At 36.7% G+C, this 19,958-nt stretch overlaps 1 protein-coding gene across 2 annotated transcripts in view; it reads right to left on the reverse strand.

Moving 5' to 3' along the window:
- Positions 1-19,958, reverse strand: part of ptpn3 (protein tyrosine phosphatase non-receptor type 3) — a 34,376-nt gene that overhangs the window by 7,020 nt on the left and 7,398 nt on the right. Inside the window, exons 3-23 of one of the 2 annotated variants that reach the window (XM_033980470.2) lie at positions 19,025-19,147; positions 17,917-17,959; positions 17,559-17,640; positions 17,041-17,085; positions 16,108-16,160; positions 14,957-15,074; positions 13,932-14,019; positions 13,066-13,154; positions 12,896-12,959; positions 11,629-11,828; positions 10,450-10,578; positions 9,365-9,523; positions 8,322-8,394; positions 8,172-8,249; positions 7,663-7,719; positions 7,423-7,579; positions 6,620-6,795; positions 3,531-3,621; positions 2,886-2,947; positions 2,257-2,403; positions 1,274-1,402 (exon numbers count right to left, since the gene is read on the reverse strand). In XM_033980470.2, the coding sequence (XP_033836361.1) occupies positions 1,274-1,402; positions 2,257-2,403; positions 2,886-2,947; positions 3,531-3,621; positions 6,620-6,795; positions 7,423-7,579; positions 7,663-7,719; positions 8,172-8,249; positions 8,322-8,394; positions 9,365-9,523; positions 10,450-10,578; positions 11,629-11,828; positions 12,896-12,959; positions 13,066-13,154; positions 13,932-14,019; positions 14,957-15,074; positions 16,108-16,160; positions 17,041-17,085; positions 17,559-17,640; positions 17,917-17,959; positions 19,025-19,147 (2,163 nt within the window). The remainder of the gene's footprint in view (positions 1-1,273; positions 1,403-2,256; positions 2,404-2,885; positions 2,948-3,530; positions 3,622-6,619; positions 6,796-7,422; positions 7,580-7,662; positions 7,720-8,171; positions 8,250-8,321; positions 8,395-9,364; positions 9,524-10,449; positions 10,579-11,628; positions 11,829-12,895; positions 12,960-13,065; positions 13,155-13,931; positions 14,020-14,956; positions 15,075-16,107; positions 16,161-17,040; positions 17,086-17,558; positions 17,641-17,916; positions 17,960-19,024; positions 19,148-19,958) is intronic. The other variant, XM_055228058.1, reaches the window with a different exon arrangement.

Here is a 19,958-nt window from a genome sequence, read left to right on the forward strand (position 1 = left end):
AAGAGTCTGAAGTGCACTCTGGACGGTCCTAGCTCCCATTGGGGACCCGCACTGGTACGGATCGTTTTAGCTAAGGTGTAGCTAGATAAGAAATGAGATGACTGGACAAGAGAGAATGCAGACTCAAATATAACACAAAATAATGATCTCTCACCATACACTGACTTGATCTTGTGGTAAACCACAGTATTTCCAGTTACGGGAACTTTATGTTTTGATGTGTATAAAGTACATAATATCTCTAGTGCGTAATGCATCTAACATAAGCCAAACCCAGTGTATTACATAAAGAGAAGTTAAAACGCGATATAGAGGCACATAGAAGGGAAATAAATGTAGAAAAAGCTACCAATAAACCAGAAGAAGTTTTGTGTTTATGGTATATTGTGCAATGTCTCACAGCGCCACAAACTTCTTCCAATGGCTTTTTGTGAATCGCTGGAATCAGCGATAGACCTACAAGTATAATTCAAGTACAATTTAGATGTTATTTATTAAGTTAATATTAGTTATGTTGGGGCGACGTCAGTTGATCACATAGCAGAGTTCTGCCCCTGAACTCAGAGCCGTGCTCGAGGCATGGAAACACAACTCGACTGGGAGGAGCTGCACTAAACAGATCCGTTCCAAGGTGGTAGTGAAAAAGAAGCTATTGAACTTATTCCGCCCCATCCACTTTTGCCGTAAATGCAACTAAATTGCGCTGCAGCTACTATATGATACTAAGTAGGTTCATGTCTGAATGTTCATGTGTACCAACAAGTCAACAGTCCACCGATTCTTTTGGAGGCTTTAATACAGCTTTGTAGTCCCTATAGAACTTTCTCAAGATTGCTAGCCCCATGCAAAGTAAAACAACCCGAATGGCAATGGCGGTGCCAACGGCAAATGAATAGAGCTGCTAAACTGGGCAGTGCCTGTGAACTAAAGAAGAGTGAGGGTGGAGGAGGGGCAGGATCAGAGGGTATAAGCAACAGTGCGATTGGTCCAACTGGCATCCACAATTCAAACCCCACTCCTGCAGCCAGGTGTTTCTGATATTTCATGATTTAACCAGCTACTGGACTTTGCAAATGCCACTGGAGACAGCACCATCTTAGATTTAGATGTTTTTGACCAGAAAGCTGCACCTTTACCAGGTTTGCACAAAAGTTGCCAAAAAATGACTAAGAACAGTAGATGATGCTATTTAAAACATTTTTTAAAAGTGGATTTAGTGTTTCGTTCCACTTTAATTGAAATACACTACCTAGCTTGGTGTTTTATACTGTACCTTAGTGTTTGTGAGCGTGAACTGTCTTGTTACATAGGCCAGGTTGCACTCCTCTGAATGACATTTCACCTGCATGTGTCCATAGCTTTTCACTTGAGGCGGATGAGGCCAGTATTGGTGGCACTTCGTCTGCAGAAAAAAGATACTGTGACTAAATTACACTGATTCGTGTGACTCATCATTGGTTGGACTCAGTTTTCTACAGCTGTGGTCTCATTTCGCTCTGTTGATGTTTTGCGGTGTCTCTGCAAAATGAGGTGCAAAAGCAATCAGCAAAAGCAAGGACAATGATGGGCAGTTTTTGCGTGTGACCCTTTGGAGGAGAGACAAATATCAGAAATGGATCAATTAATTTTAGTCTCTGGTTGCTTAGTAACAGTAAAGCTTAGGCAAAGACAGCTTAATTTAATGGGACCTTGATGACTCCAAGTGAGCATTTGTCTTTTGTTGCAAATGTTCCATTCAGAACTTCCTTTAACTGGGTTGGTTATTAGCTTAATAAGCTTCAACATGAAAGCACATCATGGACATTAATCATCATGCAAACAACTTTTAAAGATACACCATGTAACTTTTCTGATGGAGGATCTGCCACCTACAAGGTTTGCCTAGAATATTCCAGAGAATGGAAACGAGGTGTCACCACCAGGCCAAGTAACAGGTCAGAACTCTGGAGATATATATATAATTTAATAAATGAAAGATGGATACATTTAATGCCAAGGAGGTGGCAGATCCCCACCAGAAAGGTTACAGAGTGCACCTTTAAAAGTAGTAACATTAAATGTTACTATAAATAGACTGTGACTGGGCTTGCGTCTCTACAGACCTGACTGATATGTTGGCCAGGGAAGGACATATCAGTATTTTTGAGCAATACAAAAACCTGTATTGAAACTATTAGCTGAAATATTACATAGTGGCACTTTAAACCAATAAAATAAATTAGAGATAATAAATAAATAATATGGATAAATGTGTACCCGTCCCCTCTCTGTCAGAGTGGTTAGCATGATGACGGTGTGTGCCTTCTGCTCCCAAACGCTTTGCCAAAAGTGAGAACAGGTCTGAGGCAGTGGTCCTTGAGCAGCCACATAACGTAAACAAACATCAGACATAGGGGGCGCCATCTACAAAACACACATTCAAAAGATGCACACACAGACACAAATGGACATGAAGAGTGGTACTGAATGTCATGAATAAGCTTGCCACAATGACACATTTTTGATATACTGTTGCATATATTGTTACAGAAAATATTGTGATATTATTTGGCCTACGTCATCAAAAATATAAAACAGTACTTCCAAAAAGGGAGGCATAGCCAGACTGGACTACACTAGATGTAACTAGATGTAACTAGTTGTTAAACTGTTTTTGCCAGATGACAGGAGATGTTATTGAGTGAGTTAGCTGAAGGTTTTTGTCGACTAATTTAGTTGACTAATTGATCGCCAGGACATGTCTCTAGTACACCAAGAACTTCTTTAATTGAGTACCGCCCCACTCACTAGCGCATGTAAAAATGTATAGTTTATCTTTCAAATAAATATACAGTAGTTATTATAGTGACAGGCTTAGTCACGAGTATAGTGTCATAGTTACTCACTGTTATGTGGCTAGCATTGATGTAGTCTTCTTGGCCTTGAAGAATGACTCTTGTATCATCATCTGTAAAAGAGCAGGGCACCAGCAGGGGGCCTTAGTGAGTGTGTCACTGTACCACAGGCTCAGCAGCAAATTAACTTTAGTTCTGACTCTTATTGGCTCATGTGTAAGAGAATGGAATGACAATCTTCACATATATTAGTCCTGGGCTCTCCTATATCAGTATATCATACAGGTTTATAGGGGTATATACTAGTGAAAATTAATCTTTACAAATCTTTTTATCCCAATTACAACAACGACTACTACTACTACATGCAAAATTAGAAGTAGTAAAAACGTGTGGAGATATCATCTTAGCAATACATTCCTTATGTTAGTGAGGAATGTAATGTTAAGATATAGGTTTGTTTGATGGAAATCTTTCAAACAAAAATTTAGATATTAAAGAATAGACTTGATAATCAATATCTGATTCTGATACCACAATGATTAAAACACTCTTTCTTTAGACAATAGAATGCGATTTTCAACACTAAACAATAATAATTGCTCAAATGAGTCTCTAGTTTTAGTACTAGTTGTAGTATCTGGTTTTCGATACTTTTGACAGCCCCAGCTCACGTTTATTAAAATTGAGACTTACATGGTAAAACATCTCTGTAACGATTCTTTTCGATGTTTTCTGAAAGCCGGGCGCAGCTCAGTGACAGACCAGGCTTCCTTCTGTATAAATTCTACAGAAAAGAGAAAAGAAATCAAAACACTATTTAAATGACTCACACTTTCATGACTAGGGTCTTAGTCAATAGTTCATCAGCGTCTGTCTTCAATATAGCACATGATTCCTCTTCTTTTTTTTTTGTTTGGCTGTTCAAAGGTTATTCAAGAAAATCACCTCCCCCCATGTGACCCTGTCATCTGCACCCAATTCCCACACTTCCAAGTCTACTTTCACTAAATCGATCAAACCTTTCTTTGGTCTTTGTGTAAGCCTCTTCCTGCTAGGCAACTCTAACCTCAGCCTCCTTTTTCCAATAAATGCACTCCTTCTTAACGCTTATTCATGTTCAAACCATCTAAACCTGACCTTTCCATTTTTATGAAACATTCAACATGAACTGTTCCTCTACTGTAGTAATTCCTCTTGGGCTGATTCCACATCGTGCATATCTGCTCTGAGCAGTACTTGTGCAGTTGTAGTGAATGAGCCGATCCACATCTCACGGATACACTCTGCAGGGATGCAGCAATGCTCCACCGACTCTGGCCAGATCAATCTCCACTGTTCAGAATTCTCCAAACAGGAAAGAGTACGTGAACTATACCCCGATTTACAAAGTAATTACATTCCGCAACAACTTTATTTTCAGATTATTATAAATAGATATTTTTACCAATTATTGTTTTGATAATAGGGTTCAGTAAACTATTACCTTTCACTGAAACAGTGAAAACTCAACAGTTTAATGCCTAATTACCTTTGTGGTGGTGAAAACACATGTAAACTGATGTGGCATGAGCTAAAGAGCGATCTCATTTAACACGGTAGTGATCTGCGCACCTGCTTTTGAATAAATTGTTTTATTTTGGTCTTATACTTTGGTCTTAAATTGGTCTTTTGTTTCATAAACTCAGGGTCTGTGTGCAGGCTCTTCTTGAGCTCCTCAGGGCTTGCAGCTCTGAGGAGATGAGATGCATTCAGTGAGTCAGGGTCTGTGCCCTCAGTCGGAGACAATTCAGTGGTGTGGCGCAGTGGAGCTGCATGATGAGGAATAAGCCCGTGTTTCTGTTTGCAAACTTATAATAGAGCTGCAAGATTAATTGGAATGTAATTTGAATGGACACAATTAGCAAATAGCAAAATGCTGTAATTTTTGAAGTACCATAATTTCCTTCACAAACAACAAAGCATCCGGTCTTATTCTGCATAAAAACTGCTAACTATCCAAACATGTTCTGAAATGTGATTCTTATATTAGTTTGTCAGTTCTTCTGGACGTGTTTTAAATGTGAACTTTGAACAGAATCCTATTAAAACAAGCACTTCAAATCCACAGTGCTGTGGAAAAGTATTTGCCCCCTTCCTGATTTCTTACTTTTCTGCATGTGTCACACTTAACGGTTTCAGGTCCTCACACAAATCTAAGAATTAAGCAAAGATAACCCAAGTAAACATAAAGTGCAGTTTTTCTGTGATGATTTTATTTGTTAAGAGAAAAATACTACCCAAATCTACATGATGCTGTGTGAAAAAGTAATTGCCCCCGTTGCTAAATGTGGTAAATGACGTAACTGTTAAATCATATTATTGCGGAAAGCTGAGTTCAATTTCATAGCCACACCCAGGCCTGATTGCTGCCAGACCTTTCAAATCAAGAGATCACTTAAACAGAACCTGTCTGACGGTTAGACGGACTGTCTAAGGTGAAGTCGGCCATATTGAACCCAAGACATCATGCTGCGATACAAAGAAATTCAAGAGCAGATAAGAAGAAAAGTAACTGAAATTGTCTCAGTCTTGAAAAGGTTACAAAGCCATTTCTAAATCTTTGGGACTCCAGCGAACCACGATGATCACTGGTAAGGTCACAAAGGAACCCAGAACAACATCTAAACAACTGCAGGTCTCACTGGCCTCAGTAAAGGTCAGTGTTCATGACTCAGCCAGAAAGAGACTAGGTAAAAATGGCATGCATGGCAGTGTTCTAAGAAGAAAGCCATTGCTGACAAAAAGAACATAAAGGCTCGTCTCACTTTTGCCAAAAAACGTCTTGATGATCCCCAAAGCTTTTGGGAGAATATTCTGTGGACTGATGCAACAAAAGATGAACATTTTGGAAGAAGTGCATCCCGTTACATCTGGCGTAAAATGAACACAGCATTTGATTAAAAAAAACATCATGCCAAAAGTGAAACACAGCAGTGGTAGTGTCATGGTGTAGGGCAGCTTTGCTGCTTCAGGACCTGGACGACTATCTGTGATTGAAGGAACCATGAACTCTGCTCTCTACCAACAAATCCTGAAGAAGAATATCCAGCCATCAGTTTGTGACCTCAAACTGAAGCGCACTTCAGTTCTGCAGCAGGACAATGATCCAAAGCACACTAGCAAGTCCACTTCTGAATAGCTTAAAACAAACACAAAAGGTTTTTTTTTTGGAGTGGCCTAGTCGAGCCCTGAATCCAATAGAGATACTGTGGCATGAGCTTAAAAAAGCGGTTCATGCTCGGTAACCCTCCAAATGTGGCTGATTTAAAACAATTCTGCAAAGAAGAGTGGGGCAAAATTCCTCCACAGCGATGTGAAACACTCATTGCCAGTTATCGCAAATGCTTGACTGCAGTTGTTTTGCTGCTAAGGGTGGTTCAACCATTTTTTAGGTTTAGGGGGCAATTACTTTTTCACATGGGCCATGTAGGGTCAGATGGCTTTTTTCCCTTAATAAATAAAATCGACACTTAAAACTGCATTTCGTGTTTGCTTGCGAGTTATCTTTTATCTGTTATTGCTTTCTTTAGATTGAATAAAAGCAACATTAATACTCTGGAACAGTCTAGGCAGAGCAATAACACCTCCATGGAGACAAGCAGATGGTTGCCCCCCTCCCACCAGAAAAGTTACATCGTGAACCTTTAAACTCCCAATCAAACAGGGATCAACACATGTAAGTCACTATAGTGAGATGCTTATATGTACCCAGTGTCACTTATATATTCTTGCATATTTAATACCTCAAAGTGGAAGCAGAGAGTGCCAGACTGAATCCCTTTCTCCAGCTGTCGCATGGACTCCTCCAGTGTTGTGACTGGCTCTGATTGGACAGGGGAGGGAGCCTTGTCCCCCTGTGAATGTCCCGTTAGGGTGAGGGTCGGGGGCAACTGAAGTTGGGGGAGTGTACGAGTCGCTCCTAAAATACAAGGAAAAGGAAAGTTAGCACAGAGTAACTGTAAAAGATTAATTAACTGTGGACATCTCACTACAATGTAAGGAATTGTCTTATAATGTAATTAATTGTTATATGGCCCTGTCATGATCTTCCAAATTGGAAAGACCATGTTGTCATTTTATGCCCATATTAATTGTAGCACTAACCCTTTTCTGCGTGTGGCAATTTTAGCCAGGTCCTGTGGCGTGAGGTCTTGTCTCATTCCTAGCATAAATATATCCAGTTTTAAATCATCTCTATGCTTAAACACAGGCGTGAATGTTACCAGTTGAAAGGAATTTGCAAGAAAAATGTGGCAAATTTGGGTACCTAATCCCGAAAAAATATGTTAAGCTTCAACAATATGGATTGCTTATAGCATTACATATACGTCTTTGTCTTCTATCAGTAATTATGGGATCAAAAGCTAGAATGCCATGAACCATAAGGACCATAAAGACTCGGAGAAATAAACTATTTTTGCCAAATATCTTGCACCAGTGAATGTAACGTCTCATTTGTCCAGAAGAGGAATTGTAGAAAAGGTTCAATGATTTCAAAAACACTCTGAGAACAGTAAGATCTTCCACCTTCATGTCCTCCACTCACCTTTCCGTTTGACGAGTAGTGCCAGCTCTCTGGAGTGTGACTCTCTGCTGGCTCTGATGAACATGACTACCTGGTCGTGGGTGTGTTCAGAGATGTCGCGACCGTTTATAAGGACCACCAGATCCCCTTCAAGAAGTTTAGGCTCACACTTCCCTGCCTGTAAACCAGAGCATTTATAGATTATAAATGAGAATATTGTCTTCTTAGTACAATAAAAGGCTGTAGTAGACTTTAGCTTACAGGAGAGTCCGGCTTCACGTGAGAAATGGCAAGTGGCATCTTCTGGTCCACTCCGCCCTGCAAAGCAATGTTTTTGTCATTTATTTTTAAGGATATAGTGATTTGTGTGAAAATTGCATCAAAATACACACATTTTTAAATATGTAAAGATTTTTAAGGTTAAGGCTTTGCATACTGTTTGGATGTTTAAAGGAGCAGTATATGAAGATGTTATTCCTTTGCCTGGAATGTTTCACAGTATGGCATTAAACTTAACTCGAAGGCAAACAGGTGACACTGTGCTATTTAAGCAATAAAAACTTCTGTAACTGAATAAATACAAAATAGGTCAGTATAATGCGATGCTGTGGAACATTTCGGGCAAAGGAATAACATCTTCATATATTCTATATTCTTCTGGACAAAAAAAAAAAAAATCACATCTTCACTGAGGCCAACAGTTTTCAGACCATCACCTAGAAAAAATACATGATAAATATATAAAAAAGCAATAGTAAATAGTTGCTTACTTTAACATTGAAACCAAACTTTCCCTCATGATCTGGAGTTATTCTTATCAGTAGCAGGTCTCCATCGCCAGGGGCATTCTGTGTAATTATTCAATTAAAAACAGGCATACAAACAAAACAGAGGAAACACAGAGCTGTAGTGACACTTACATTATTGTTGTGGTTTACGCTGTGATCACCATCCTCCTCCCCAATGCTGTCATCATTCAAAGATTCATGTTGTCTAAATGGTTTTGATCAAGAGGGTAAATATGCATTAAAATAGTATAGATAGTAGTACAAGTTATGATTTTTCTAGTTTTTCTATTTTTCTCAGTATTCAAATTTGCATCACATTATCATGTTATTTTTACATTCACGGTAAAATTCACACAGGCACGTTGGATAAACTGTCTTGTTCAAGGATGCAAAAACAGTTTAAAACAGACCTTGTTAATAACCATAATTACCAAAAAACACACTGTATTTATTCAGTGTGTTTTTATGTTGCACTTTATCACCACAGTAAGTTCCTAGTTTGTGAACTGTGTTCACAGACGATGGCAATAAAAGTCTTCTGATTATGATAAAATATTAGAAGATAAATTTGTTGAGTCCTAAAATATATTTATATCGTATTGAAATTAACCATGAACCATGTATTGATACTTATCAGATCATAAAAACCTTTATTGTTGGATCCCTAGTTTGCAGATATCAGGGCTGTAGTTGACTAAAACAATTCTAAACTAAAGACATGTCCTGCCGATCAATTAGTTGAATAAAAATGGGGCGTGGCTAAAGCTCTCAAAACTGTTATGTATCTCATAATATTTATATAAAGATAGATTATTCGAAGGAAAAGCAAAACTGGATAATTTAATAATCTGGTAACACATTTTTATACACACACACGCACCTGTTTTTAATGTTTCATAATGACTTGTATACATTACGTTTGTTTTTTGTATTTTTAACAAGGCACCCATGAAAAACAGCCCGAGTGCTCTAATTGGGTTCTCTTCTATGAAAAAAAAACAACATTTTACCAGTGAATCATGAGCCTTTTTACATATAACTACCCAAACATACCAAATCTTCAGCTAACTCACTCACTAACTTCTCTTTTCTGCTGCCTATATAAATCCTTATGCTCTAAATAAAATGATTTGTCGCCTAATAATAATATTATTAATACTGATTAATATACTCACAGATGTGTCGACCCGTCCCCTTCGCTCTCTCTACTGCTCACGGAGGCTCTATATGTATAAAAAACATCCTCTCCCTCAGACATCTCCTTCAGATCACTGGACAACTCCACTGATGAGGGCCGTGGTTTGGAGAGGCCATGGCGAACTCTTGGACACCTCCTGACAGATGCATAAGAAAACTTTTGTTATTACTGTTAAAGTAGACCATAGATTTTCAACTGGTGTGCCTGGAAACACTAAAAATTGTCCTAAGCAACTTCTGATCCAAAAAATAAGTCAAAACAGTTACTACTGCCAAATTGAAATACCCAAACACAGTGCCATGGACAATATTAGACATGATTTGGTAGTAATTCGTGGTGTGCCAGGGGAACTTTTCAGCCAAAAAAAGTGTGCCAAGACTCAAAATAGGTTGAAAAAAACTGAAGTAGGCATTTTTGATTCAGTTTTAATAGTTTAGTATGCTGTACAAGTAATAAAAAATAATCTGTTTCCATTTAAAAACGTTATTACAATCTATTTAGCACTTAGCAAAAGAAAAAAATAAAATCTGTCAACGTTTCGAAACATCTTCACTCCTACACCATTTTGTCCAACTGACAGATGTGAATTTTTCTTTCACTATGAATCATACCTGAACGACTGAGAGATTACAAAGAGTATTTGGCACTGTATATGGTAAACTGCTCTGCTAAATTATTTGGATAGTTGAAATCATGATCATTTTAAAACTACTACTTATGTGCTGCCAAAACGACCTTGTAGGTGGAATAAAAACCTTTACTACTATTTAGCAGTAATATTTTGTGATTTATGCTTTGAAAATTAGTGTTGATGCAATAAGTAGCTCTGCTCCAAGTTTTTGAGAGAACAAGCTCCCAAATCACTCAGAACAGAAGTGAATTAATAGTTGTATTGATTACAGTACTTACAGTTGTTAGGAGTATAAATTGTAATCACTATTAAAAGTACAGATAATTGCTCAACCTACAGAAGAATAACAACTCCTTGGTAAATCTATTTGTGTATTTTTATGTAATAATTTTTGGGATGTTTTTGTTTTGATTGATTGACGGTGTCCTCACCAGTTTGGGGTAGACGGAGGTGATCGGGAGGGAAGGCTCTTTGTCTCCAGGTGCTCAGATGAAAGTGAACGACGTGGCACTGGATTCCAAACCATGCCCCCCATAACGCGCTGACATACTGGGCCACTGCTAATCAAACAAGGACAAGTTGAGTTTACTTGATGCTATCACATTCTAAAGGCTCCATACTTTTATATAGAGATGGTGGACTGGTAAGAATCCTATGGTGGAATTGAAAGGTTAAAGGTGCACTATTATTAGGCACTTCTTCAAAGAAACATGTTGCCACCTGCCGTATGCAAACAGTAAAGCATGTGCGAAGCTCTACACGGCTCTACAAAAGCCCAGGGAGTGGTTAGCTTGGAGTGTGGAGCCTAGTCATGCATTTGAGGCACATTCAATACTGATTTTAAGAACATTCCTTTCTATCAAGGGGTCTGCTACCATGCAGATGTTATTGCTTTGACTGTAACGTTCCATAGTATGACATTAAACCATTAATTATATTTCTGTGGAGACAAGCAGTAGATGCTACAAGGCCAAGTTATACGTCACAGAGGAGAATCTCGCTCACAGTAATAATTCTTATTATTCTGAGCAATAGAAACTTCTGAATTTTATTAAATCTAAAAAACAATTTATGTCATACTGTGGAACATTCCAGGCAAAGCAATAACATCGGCATGGTGTTAGAGCTCTCACCAAAAAAGTTGCAGTGCACCTTTAATGAACTGGTTTATGGTTAAGATCCCAGAAATAACAGGGCATATCCACATTAAACAGAAACTGGCATCAAGTTTAATGTCTTCTCCAAGGTGAAATTACAAAGCAATGTGGTATAATTATTCAAACATGGAGTAATTGGCCAAAAAACATCATATAAATATGGCAAATTTAAATATTTCATCATTTATTTAAAACAGTATTTATTTACAGTTGTTTTCTCTCAGAAATTATAAATCATTCAGTCCTTAGCCCTCCATCGGACAGTTCTCTATTCATGTGTTTCAGCTTCCCGCTTAAAGGCATCATTCTGAGTACTTTCCACCATTCAAAAGATATAGTTTGTTTTGAATTATTAATTGCTATGGTGATGGTGCTATTTCTTGAGCACTCTAAAAGCTGTGGATATTGTGAATAAAATCTGTTTAGTGAGCGTGAACAGAAGCTGCTCCTTACCCATCTGTCTTGTTGTTCCCGAGCCTGAGGTGCTCTGTGATGAGTTTCTTGTACGTCTGAATGGTGTTACTGTGTTTGGGGCTCTTCATTGTGCGGTTGGAGCTGAAAAAAGTGTGATGGTCGACACAGGATCTCCACAGATTTTTACAACTTTTGGGACAAGGAAGATCCAAGGATACCACACAGTCCTGGGTCTCTCCCTGTGGAAAAGTATGAATATGAGTTTAATCTAAGCCTCCATGGCAAAAGTACAAATTAGCTAACACAATATCTGAAGGAAACCTAATATATTGTAGTAGGTTGGAATGTGAAATTATAGTCAGATCAAACAGTCAGGATTTTCATTAGATAGTCCTCATTTAGCCTTAGACAGCCACTCCCATGTCACTGTCCCAGAAAAAGTGGAAGACAATGTACTGTAGCATTCTAGTGTAAGGAAACACCGCAAATTTCTTTTGGTTGAGCAAAACAACAGAAGTCTCAACTCCAAGAGCCAGTCTCCAAAACTGACCATTAACTAATGTATATATGTATGTGGCTTTAGTGATTTGGAGTGAGAGCTAGAGTAAACTTGTTAGCTTGTTTTTTATGCCTAAGTTACCTGATTAACTTTTTATATCTTACGTTAACATCAGGACTACAGATGGAAATTAGCTATGAGCTACAATCTGGTACAAACATATCTGCCACTGTGCTTAATGCAATTGTACACTGTCCTAATAAACCAATAAATTAAATGAAACATATCAGACACGTATTCAGTTCACTGTCTATGCTTCATGTTACTGAATTAATATAAATGTGTTACTGCTATTCAGCCTTTTGTTTTCTATTTTATTGTTATTATTATAACTTGCCTTTAAAGATAAAATGTCTGTTCTTCGTCTCGGATTTTGATTTTATTTTGTGTTTTGATTTTGATTGAGCTTGTGAAAAAAGTATCAAAATACTGCAATAATACTATTGGGGTTCTTTTTTTTTATGAAAACGTTTACTTGAAATTAAAGCATATAACTTATCTATAACAAACAGAATTACTGTATTTTCCGGACTATAAGTCACACTTTTTTTCGTAGTTTGGCCGGGGGTGCGACTTATACTCAGATGCAATTTATATGTGAAATATGTTTTTATTATGCCTTCATTATTATGCATTTTTTGGCTGGTGCGACTTATACTCCAGAAAATAAGGTATGCACAATATTGCATGTAAACATAGCAAAATATACACAACATATTCATATAATAAAAGAGCAAATGAACTCACATGTTTTCGTTTAAGATGTATTAGAAATCGTTTTCTTTTAAAGGAAATCTTGATGATATTCCCCCTGTGTATAAAAACATTAAGCCACGTGAAGACATGCTCCAATTAATCGAAACACTACAAACACTGTGTTAACACAGACACTGTATCAAAACTGTGTTAACACTCACCAGGGGAAGAAACTGGAGCAAACTGTGTTACAGAAAATTGCCACTCCACTTGAGGCCAGACCCACCATCAAAGGGGCATTGTTAGTGTCCTGACAACAAGAACAAGAACAAGAACCCATCACATACATATCAATCAATGTATAAAACAAGTACAGTTCAAACAGGTTCACAAATATATTTTACGGTAGAAATAATTATTTTTTTAGTAGTTGAACAGTTTTATTATGGTTAGTCTCTCATAAGAATTTTGGATAACTCTTGAGAGATAATTTACAAATTAAGATTTTTGTTTTACATACTATCTAGAGAGGATATCTTGGTGTTTTATTGTTCTTTTCTTATGTAACATTATCCTGTATATTTGTTTTTTGTTGAGTTTTATGTGAAACACTTTGGGTAATTGATGTTGTTTTTAAATATGCTATATAAATAAAATTTAACTGAATTATTCTGGTGCAGTTCTCTTTTAATAAGTGGTCATTGGTGGGAAAAATATATATTTTAGATTTGTAATTTATGTTTTAAAATCAGGTATTCAGAGTGCACTTCTTGACATTTGGAAGACTTAAAAATTAAGGACAAAAATATCATTACAATAATCATATATAAGAACATGTTTGTATAATTCATGTATAATTCAGAACATGCTTGTGGAGGTGTAAACTACTAGTATATATTGTTTATTGCAGTGGACAATATTTAACCTAAACAGCTCCATTTAATGTCTGCTAATAGCGAACCTTAGCAATAGCAATTTACTTTTGATTGCTATCAACTTTCTCTTTACATGTACACAAAAAAACATATGAAGCTAGAAATGACTCCACATCAAAGTCCTATTATGACAAAATAGTTTTCATCATTACCATTGCAGAGTGCAGCTCTACTCCATATAGTTCAAGAGTTCGAGCCGTGTTGAGGAAACATAGTTCAGCTTCACTTTGTTTCAATCCCCTGGAAACACAGAGAAAGCAAATGGGAGCATGATTCCCAAATTTGAGTCAATATGCTATCAATTTCTTACATTTAATTACTTTCAAAACATGTACATTTTACTTTAAAGGTCCTCTATTACACAAAATTCCCTCTTGTGAATTTTAAGCCATGTTATAACTAATGAAAACCTATCTGGAATGTTTTATTTCATTCACACATGTTTGAATAATCCTTTATTATTAGTTAGTGTCTACATCTCCAAAGCTCAAAATACTCTGTTCCACTTTGTGATGCCATGTATGGGTAGTTTTCAATTAACAGCTACCTTTGACTTTTGTTCAGTAGAGACAGGCTAAATTACCCAAGTGGTTCTAGTGAAGTTGTATGGAGTTTAAAACACAACAAAGCCCTTCCTATATTACCACATGATAGAACAACAAGGTGGAACAGAGTGTTTTCAGTTTGAGAGAAGAGCTCAGCCTCAATATGCAGGGTTTGTGTGTTAAACATGCCAATGAAACAGAACACAAGTCCATGTATTTGATGAGTAAACAACATTCTAACATTTATTTAAAGGGCCCATATTACTGTTTTTGATCTGAGACAAAGGGAACAGAACAAAGAAACAGAGGTCAACTGACTTTAGAGTAATATTTTATGTTTTTGGTAATTATGACAAGTGCAGTATTTTACATAAAAAAGGCTATGAAACTTTCTTTGCAAACTCCATCTAACTTAAATTAATGGTGAACCAAGGTTACCACTGACAGATAACATTTTCTGTTTCTGGCGAATAAAATAATGAAAACATAGTTAACCTAACAACTAGCATAACTGACCCAAAATTGGTAAACTCAAATTGGGGAATGACAGGGAGCAAGGTTGTTTATGATTTTAACACTATGCTAATAGGCTAATATGCTAACACGCTAGCATATAAACAAGAAGAAATTACTTGTGTTGTGGGTGTAGGTCTTCCACTTTGGACAAGAAGTCTTCATCTTGTTCAGGAATGAAATGGTGCTTTGAGAGGTAACCAGGGAGATGAGTGGGAGAGTGGTCGCCAAGTTCAGCTGTGGGGTAACAGGATAGACTTCATTAAAAAAGAAGTGGAAGATAAATGATAATGTGATTGAGTGATGATATATTTCATTTAATGTACTGTTTATATGTGTAGGCGGAACGGACCCAGGCAGTCCCAGCTTTGAGCCCCGTGTCCCCTGTCTCAGCAGATTTATCCAAAACCATTGATTTGTCCCAGGTTTATACAAGAAATGTCCCAGGTGTCCCTATTTTTGACCAATGTGATTCCCAAAACAGTAATGAGGGGAAATTATTGTTATTTGTTTAGCTAAAATAAAGAAAAAACATACATGTTTGAAAATGACCATAAGCCAAAAAAAGCACCATCAGAAGTCGCTGACCCCATATTACAGGCTCTTTTCACAGTTTTATTCATACCAACCATCCCAACCCGGGTATGTCCAAGATTTGAATTTTGAAAATCTGGGTACCCTATATGTGTGCCTTACTTGTCTTATGTTACAGTGTTAATCTCAATAAACGCAGGATTTAAAAAAAAATGCATTAGCAGAGCTGTCGATTTAACCAATTCTTATAGGCTACACTTAGCTGCTTTATGTCCCCAGGCCAACATTGTAAATACAAATTTGTTCTTACTGTAAAATAAATTAAGTCGCTATTGAGATTGTTTATTTATGTATTAACCCTTATTTAACCAGGTGAAAAAGCCCATAGAGATCAAAATAATTTTTTCAAGGGTGAAGATGTAACAAAAGAAATCTGATTCTTCTAAGGGTTGACAATTCACTATGATTGGTTGAATCCACCTGTCATACACACAGAACTTGACAGAGGTTGACCAATGGGAGGAGTGGGAGGGGACAGTTAGAAGACACATGTTTAGGCATAGATGGGCATTAAACTGAACAATTACTAAATGTCCAAATTGGCAAAAGTTTTAAATAACAATTTGTGTTTTTTATCATCACACACCCCTATGACAGTGAATATATGCACAAAAAATACATAAGTTTAAAAGCACAATTGTTTCAAACAGCAGCCATATTAAGGGTTTTGACTTACACTGAACATCATAAGAGGCCAGTACCACAGCAGCACTCAGCGGGCACTTCAACCTGCAATCAGACTGTGTCATTAAACTTTACAAAGACTGTAAAGAAAAAAACAAGGAAGAAATAGTCCTATAGATATGTAACTAAAATCTGAATGTACTTATTATTTCAGTATATAAAACAGAAACAAATCACTACGCAGGTCCCAGTTATGAACAGCACAAAAAAACCCAAAACATAATAAATAGTTAGTCTTGTTTAAGCCTTCTTTAAACAACAATTAAATATATACTTAAGTTACTGCATTAGGTAAAATTCATTAGTGTCAGGACTATACCATAATTATAACCAAAATCTCATGGTACAATATTATATATGGATGGTTCGATATTGTAATTGTATTGTAATCACTACAAGTGTTTTTTTTGTTGTTGTTTTTTTTTTTACAAAATAATTAGGATTAACAAAGTGGCTGAACCAAGATGGAGTAAAGGATTATGGTCTATGTAGCAGCAACAAATCAATACAAGTCATGCTCAGGAACAGGTACAGGTACACTTTGATATATAATAAAAATGGTTCACCAATAATACTGTAATGATCTGAGATTTTGTGTTTAGTTCAGAGTTGACTCCTTTTGTTGTTCTTGTAATTGTTTATGTCTTGTTATTAATGTAACTGCTTTTGTATGTGACAATTGCCAACAAGTTGAGGTGAAAGCTCTATTGGTCAGTTACTGGTCTGTTGTGGAGTCTGCTTCTAGTGAGTTGAGACTGCTGTTGTTTTGCTCTTGTTCTGTCATGGAATACGGCCTACAGTAGCCTTTGTGTTCAGAAAATAAACAACAAGAAGAAATTTGGCGTGTTTCCTTACACCAGAACGCTACAATAGCTTCAATATGGTATAGCCAATATTGTTACATGCCTATAATTAACATACTAACCTTCCTTCTCTGATGTCACTCCTGATTTGGAGGAAGTACAAATGCCTGTAAGAATGACAAAAGAGGAACATTATGACTCATAGCTAACCAAAGATATGAATAATTCAGATTCAGTCTCCAGTTCATGTGATAATGACACTAGGACAATAAGGGTTTACTTTTGTCCTGGTCTAAAACCAGTTTAGTCCTGATGTAGACTTTGTTTGGTCTTCTAGTTCGTTCTAGTTTTGATTTAGTCCTGGTCTAGTTCCAGCTTTAGTTCCACACCTATTTAGTCCTAATCTGACTGTATAAATGAACATTGTGGTAGGAACCAAATACTCCGACGCTGAAAATATGAAAGGAGATGAGGATAGACAGAGCTGTATCTGAGAAAAAATGTTGTGAAGGGTGACTATAAGGAAAGAGGCCATGACTGAGCAATGGGACAGTTTTAGTTTGTACATGTTTCTAATGTTTTCTATGTTAATTCCTTTAATGTTGTTATTTTTGTTTTGTAAATACAAACATTGTGTCACCTTGTCTGTTCATGCTGCAGAGAATTGGGATCTGAGATGAAGAATCGCACCCTGAAGTTTAGGTAAAATGGAGAGACAAGACCTGCAACAAATCACACACAGAATGAGTTAAAAATGTACGTGTGTAGATAGTAGTTATGGGATTGTGGTATTTATCTACTTCCAGCTTGAACTTCAATTAACTTGTATTTTGGTGTGTACTTGTGTGCTGCTGTTTGGTCAAGAATAACATTGTACTAGTTATAATGTACAGAATGTTGAATGGTTACTTTTATGTGTAAAGAAATGCAGAGTACTTTAGCGTATTAACATGTGTACGTGACTGTGTACAACACTTTATATAGGGAAAGTGTTCAACCTTTGATCTGTTTCTTCAAAGGCTTCTCAGGCTCTATCCACCTCTGAGAAAGAAAACGTGTAAAGAATGAACAATCATGAGAACAACTGAATGCAGAGTTTACCATTATCTACGCCTAAGGAGGTCAATTATTGCATTGAACTATATTTTTATTAAAGAAGACATATTGTACTTTTGCCTGCTGTATAGTTAAAATCTATGAAACCCGTGGATCATTATGATTTAAAATGTCCAAAATATAATATATTACTACTCTAAAATGACTTAATAAAAGAAACAAATCTGCTAATTTCTCAGTTGGAACATTGCGGTGCCCAATGAGTTAGGAACTGATTCCCTCCTGCTTCTTTATGGTAAGCATCCATGAGCATTATAACAATAAAGTGCCGTTCTGCCAGACCATGCAGTCGGCCCCGAATCCTGCCAATTAAGAAAATAAAATTACAGAGCAGTGGGTGTGTACTGGTGCCAGGGAATGAGGCAGTATAAAGATTATCAAATGTGCACGATTCACTCAAAATTCAACTATGAGTGGGTAACGGAGAAGGGGCACACTTATAATATGGTTAAAAGCTCTGAATTTTCCACAATATGCCTCCTTTAAATGTGACAAGCGGTACAAATACATGTTTCAGATTCCCTTGAAAAATACATACTCTCTTATTTATAAAGAGAGAAGAAAACTAGAGGTTGTAAGGTTGTCAAAAATTGATACCCAGGTAATTGACACTAAAACTAGTATATAATAGTACCATACTTTTTTATGATACCACGTGGAGTTATATCTATGTAATCCCTCAGTTGTCCAGGTATGTTCCATAGTGGTCTATATCCTAGTCTATGTGGTCTTATAATAGTTCTGATACAGCTCAAGATCATTCTAAAGCTATTCAGGAAAGGCTTGTTTCTGTTCTGTGAATGTGACTTTTTTAGTAGTGACACTAGCTTCAAAACTAGTTTAAGTATCGATTCATATCTGATTATTGATTATTATGATCAAAATCTATTTTAATATTTTGACAACCCTAGGAGAAATATTTACAACCAGTTTTTCTCTAAGAGCAGTCAATTATTAGCGTTCACGTGTGTGATATGGCAGAGAGCTAACCGGGGAGGGAGCATTGGTTGTGATGGAGCTGGTTTCTCTGATCTGCAGACTGAAGAGCTGCCTCTCCTCTAGGCTCAGGTGGTCACACACATAGTCCAACAGAACCGCTCCTTCATCCTGCTTCTAAAGAGACAGAAAAAAAAAAATCATCCCCAGCCAAGACTGTGGCCTTTAATCCTTTTTTTAAACATGCTATTATTATCAGGGTGAGATAGTGAGAGTTAAGGTGCTGTACCTGATTTTACTTCCATAAAAACATGCAAACTTGCATACTTAATTTTCCTAACACATTCCTAGTATCCAAATGTTTCACAGTGATGAGTTTATAAACACTTTTCATAACTTTCAGAGGATAGAGTGAAGTTTTGCTGTCATGGTAATGCTAAAAATACAAACATGCTAACAACTCACCAGTATGGCTATAACTTGGTTCGCCAATGATAAAAGCATACTGAAAGGGAATATTGTTTTCAAGCATAACGAGTGTAATGTAAGTCTCATTCATGTTCATTAAAATTGCTTATATTTCACATTTCACATAATAAATAGTTGTTTATGATTGTATTTTGTGTTTTGGTTATCAAGCAGATCTAAACAACAAAAGAATGAGCTCCTCCTTTGGGTTCCTAGGTCCTCCAACTAAAACAAGTTTGTAATAAATAAACCCAAATGGCTCTCTATGATAGGATGTTCTCAGTATATAGCAATTAATAGCAAGCCAGGAGCAGATGTGCTTGTATAGTTGTTTTTAAACCAGTAGAAACAAAACGCCTATAAAAACATGAAGAACTTTCTTTCAAAATGCTGAAACCAGAGCCTGTAGAACGACAAAAATCACTATTTTAACTACCAGTATTTATCCTGTTCCTGTATCATTAACTTCACAGGAGAAATGCTTTTACTGTAAACTATGCTGATATTTATAGTATATGAC

The sequence above is a fragment of the Periophthalmus magnuspinnatus genome, chromosome 16 (genome assembly GCF_009829125.3).
Source record: "Periophthalmus magnuspinnatus isolate fPerMag1 chromosome 16, fPerMag1.2.pri, whole genome shotgun sequence".
In the NCBI taxonomy this organism is placed as follows: domain Eukaryota; kingdom Metazoa; phylum Chordata; class Actinopteri; order Gobiiformes; family Gobiidae; genus Periophthalmus; species Periophthalmus magnuspinnatus.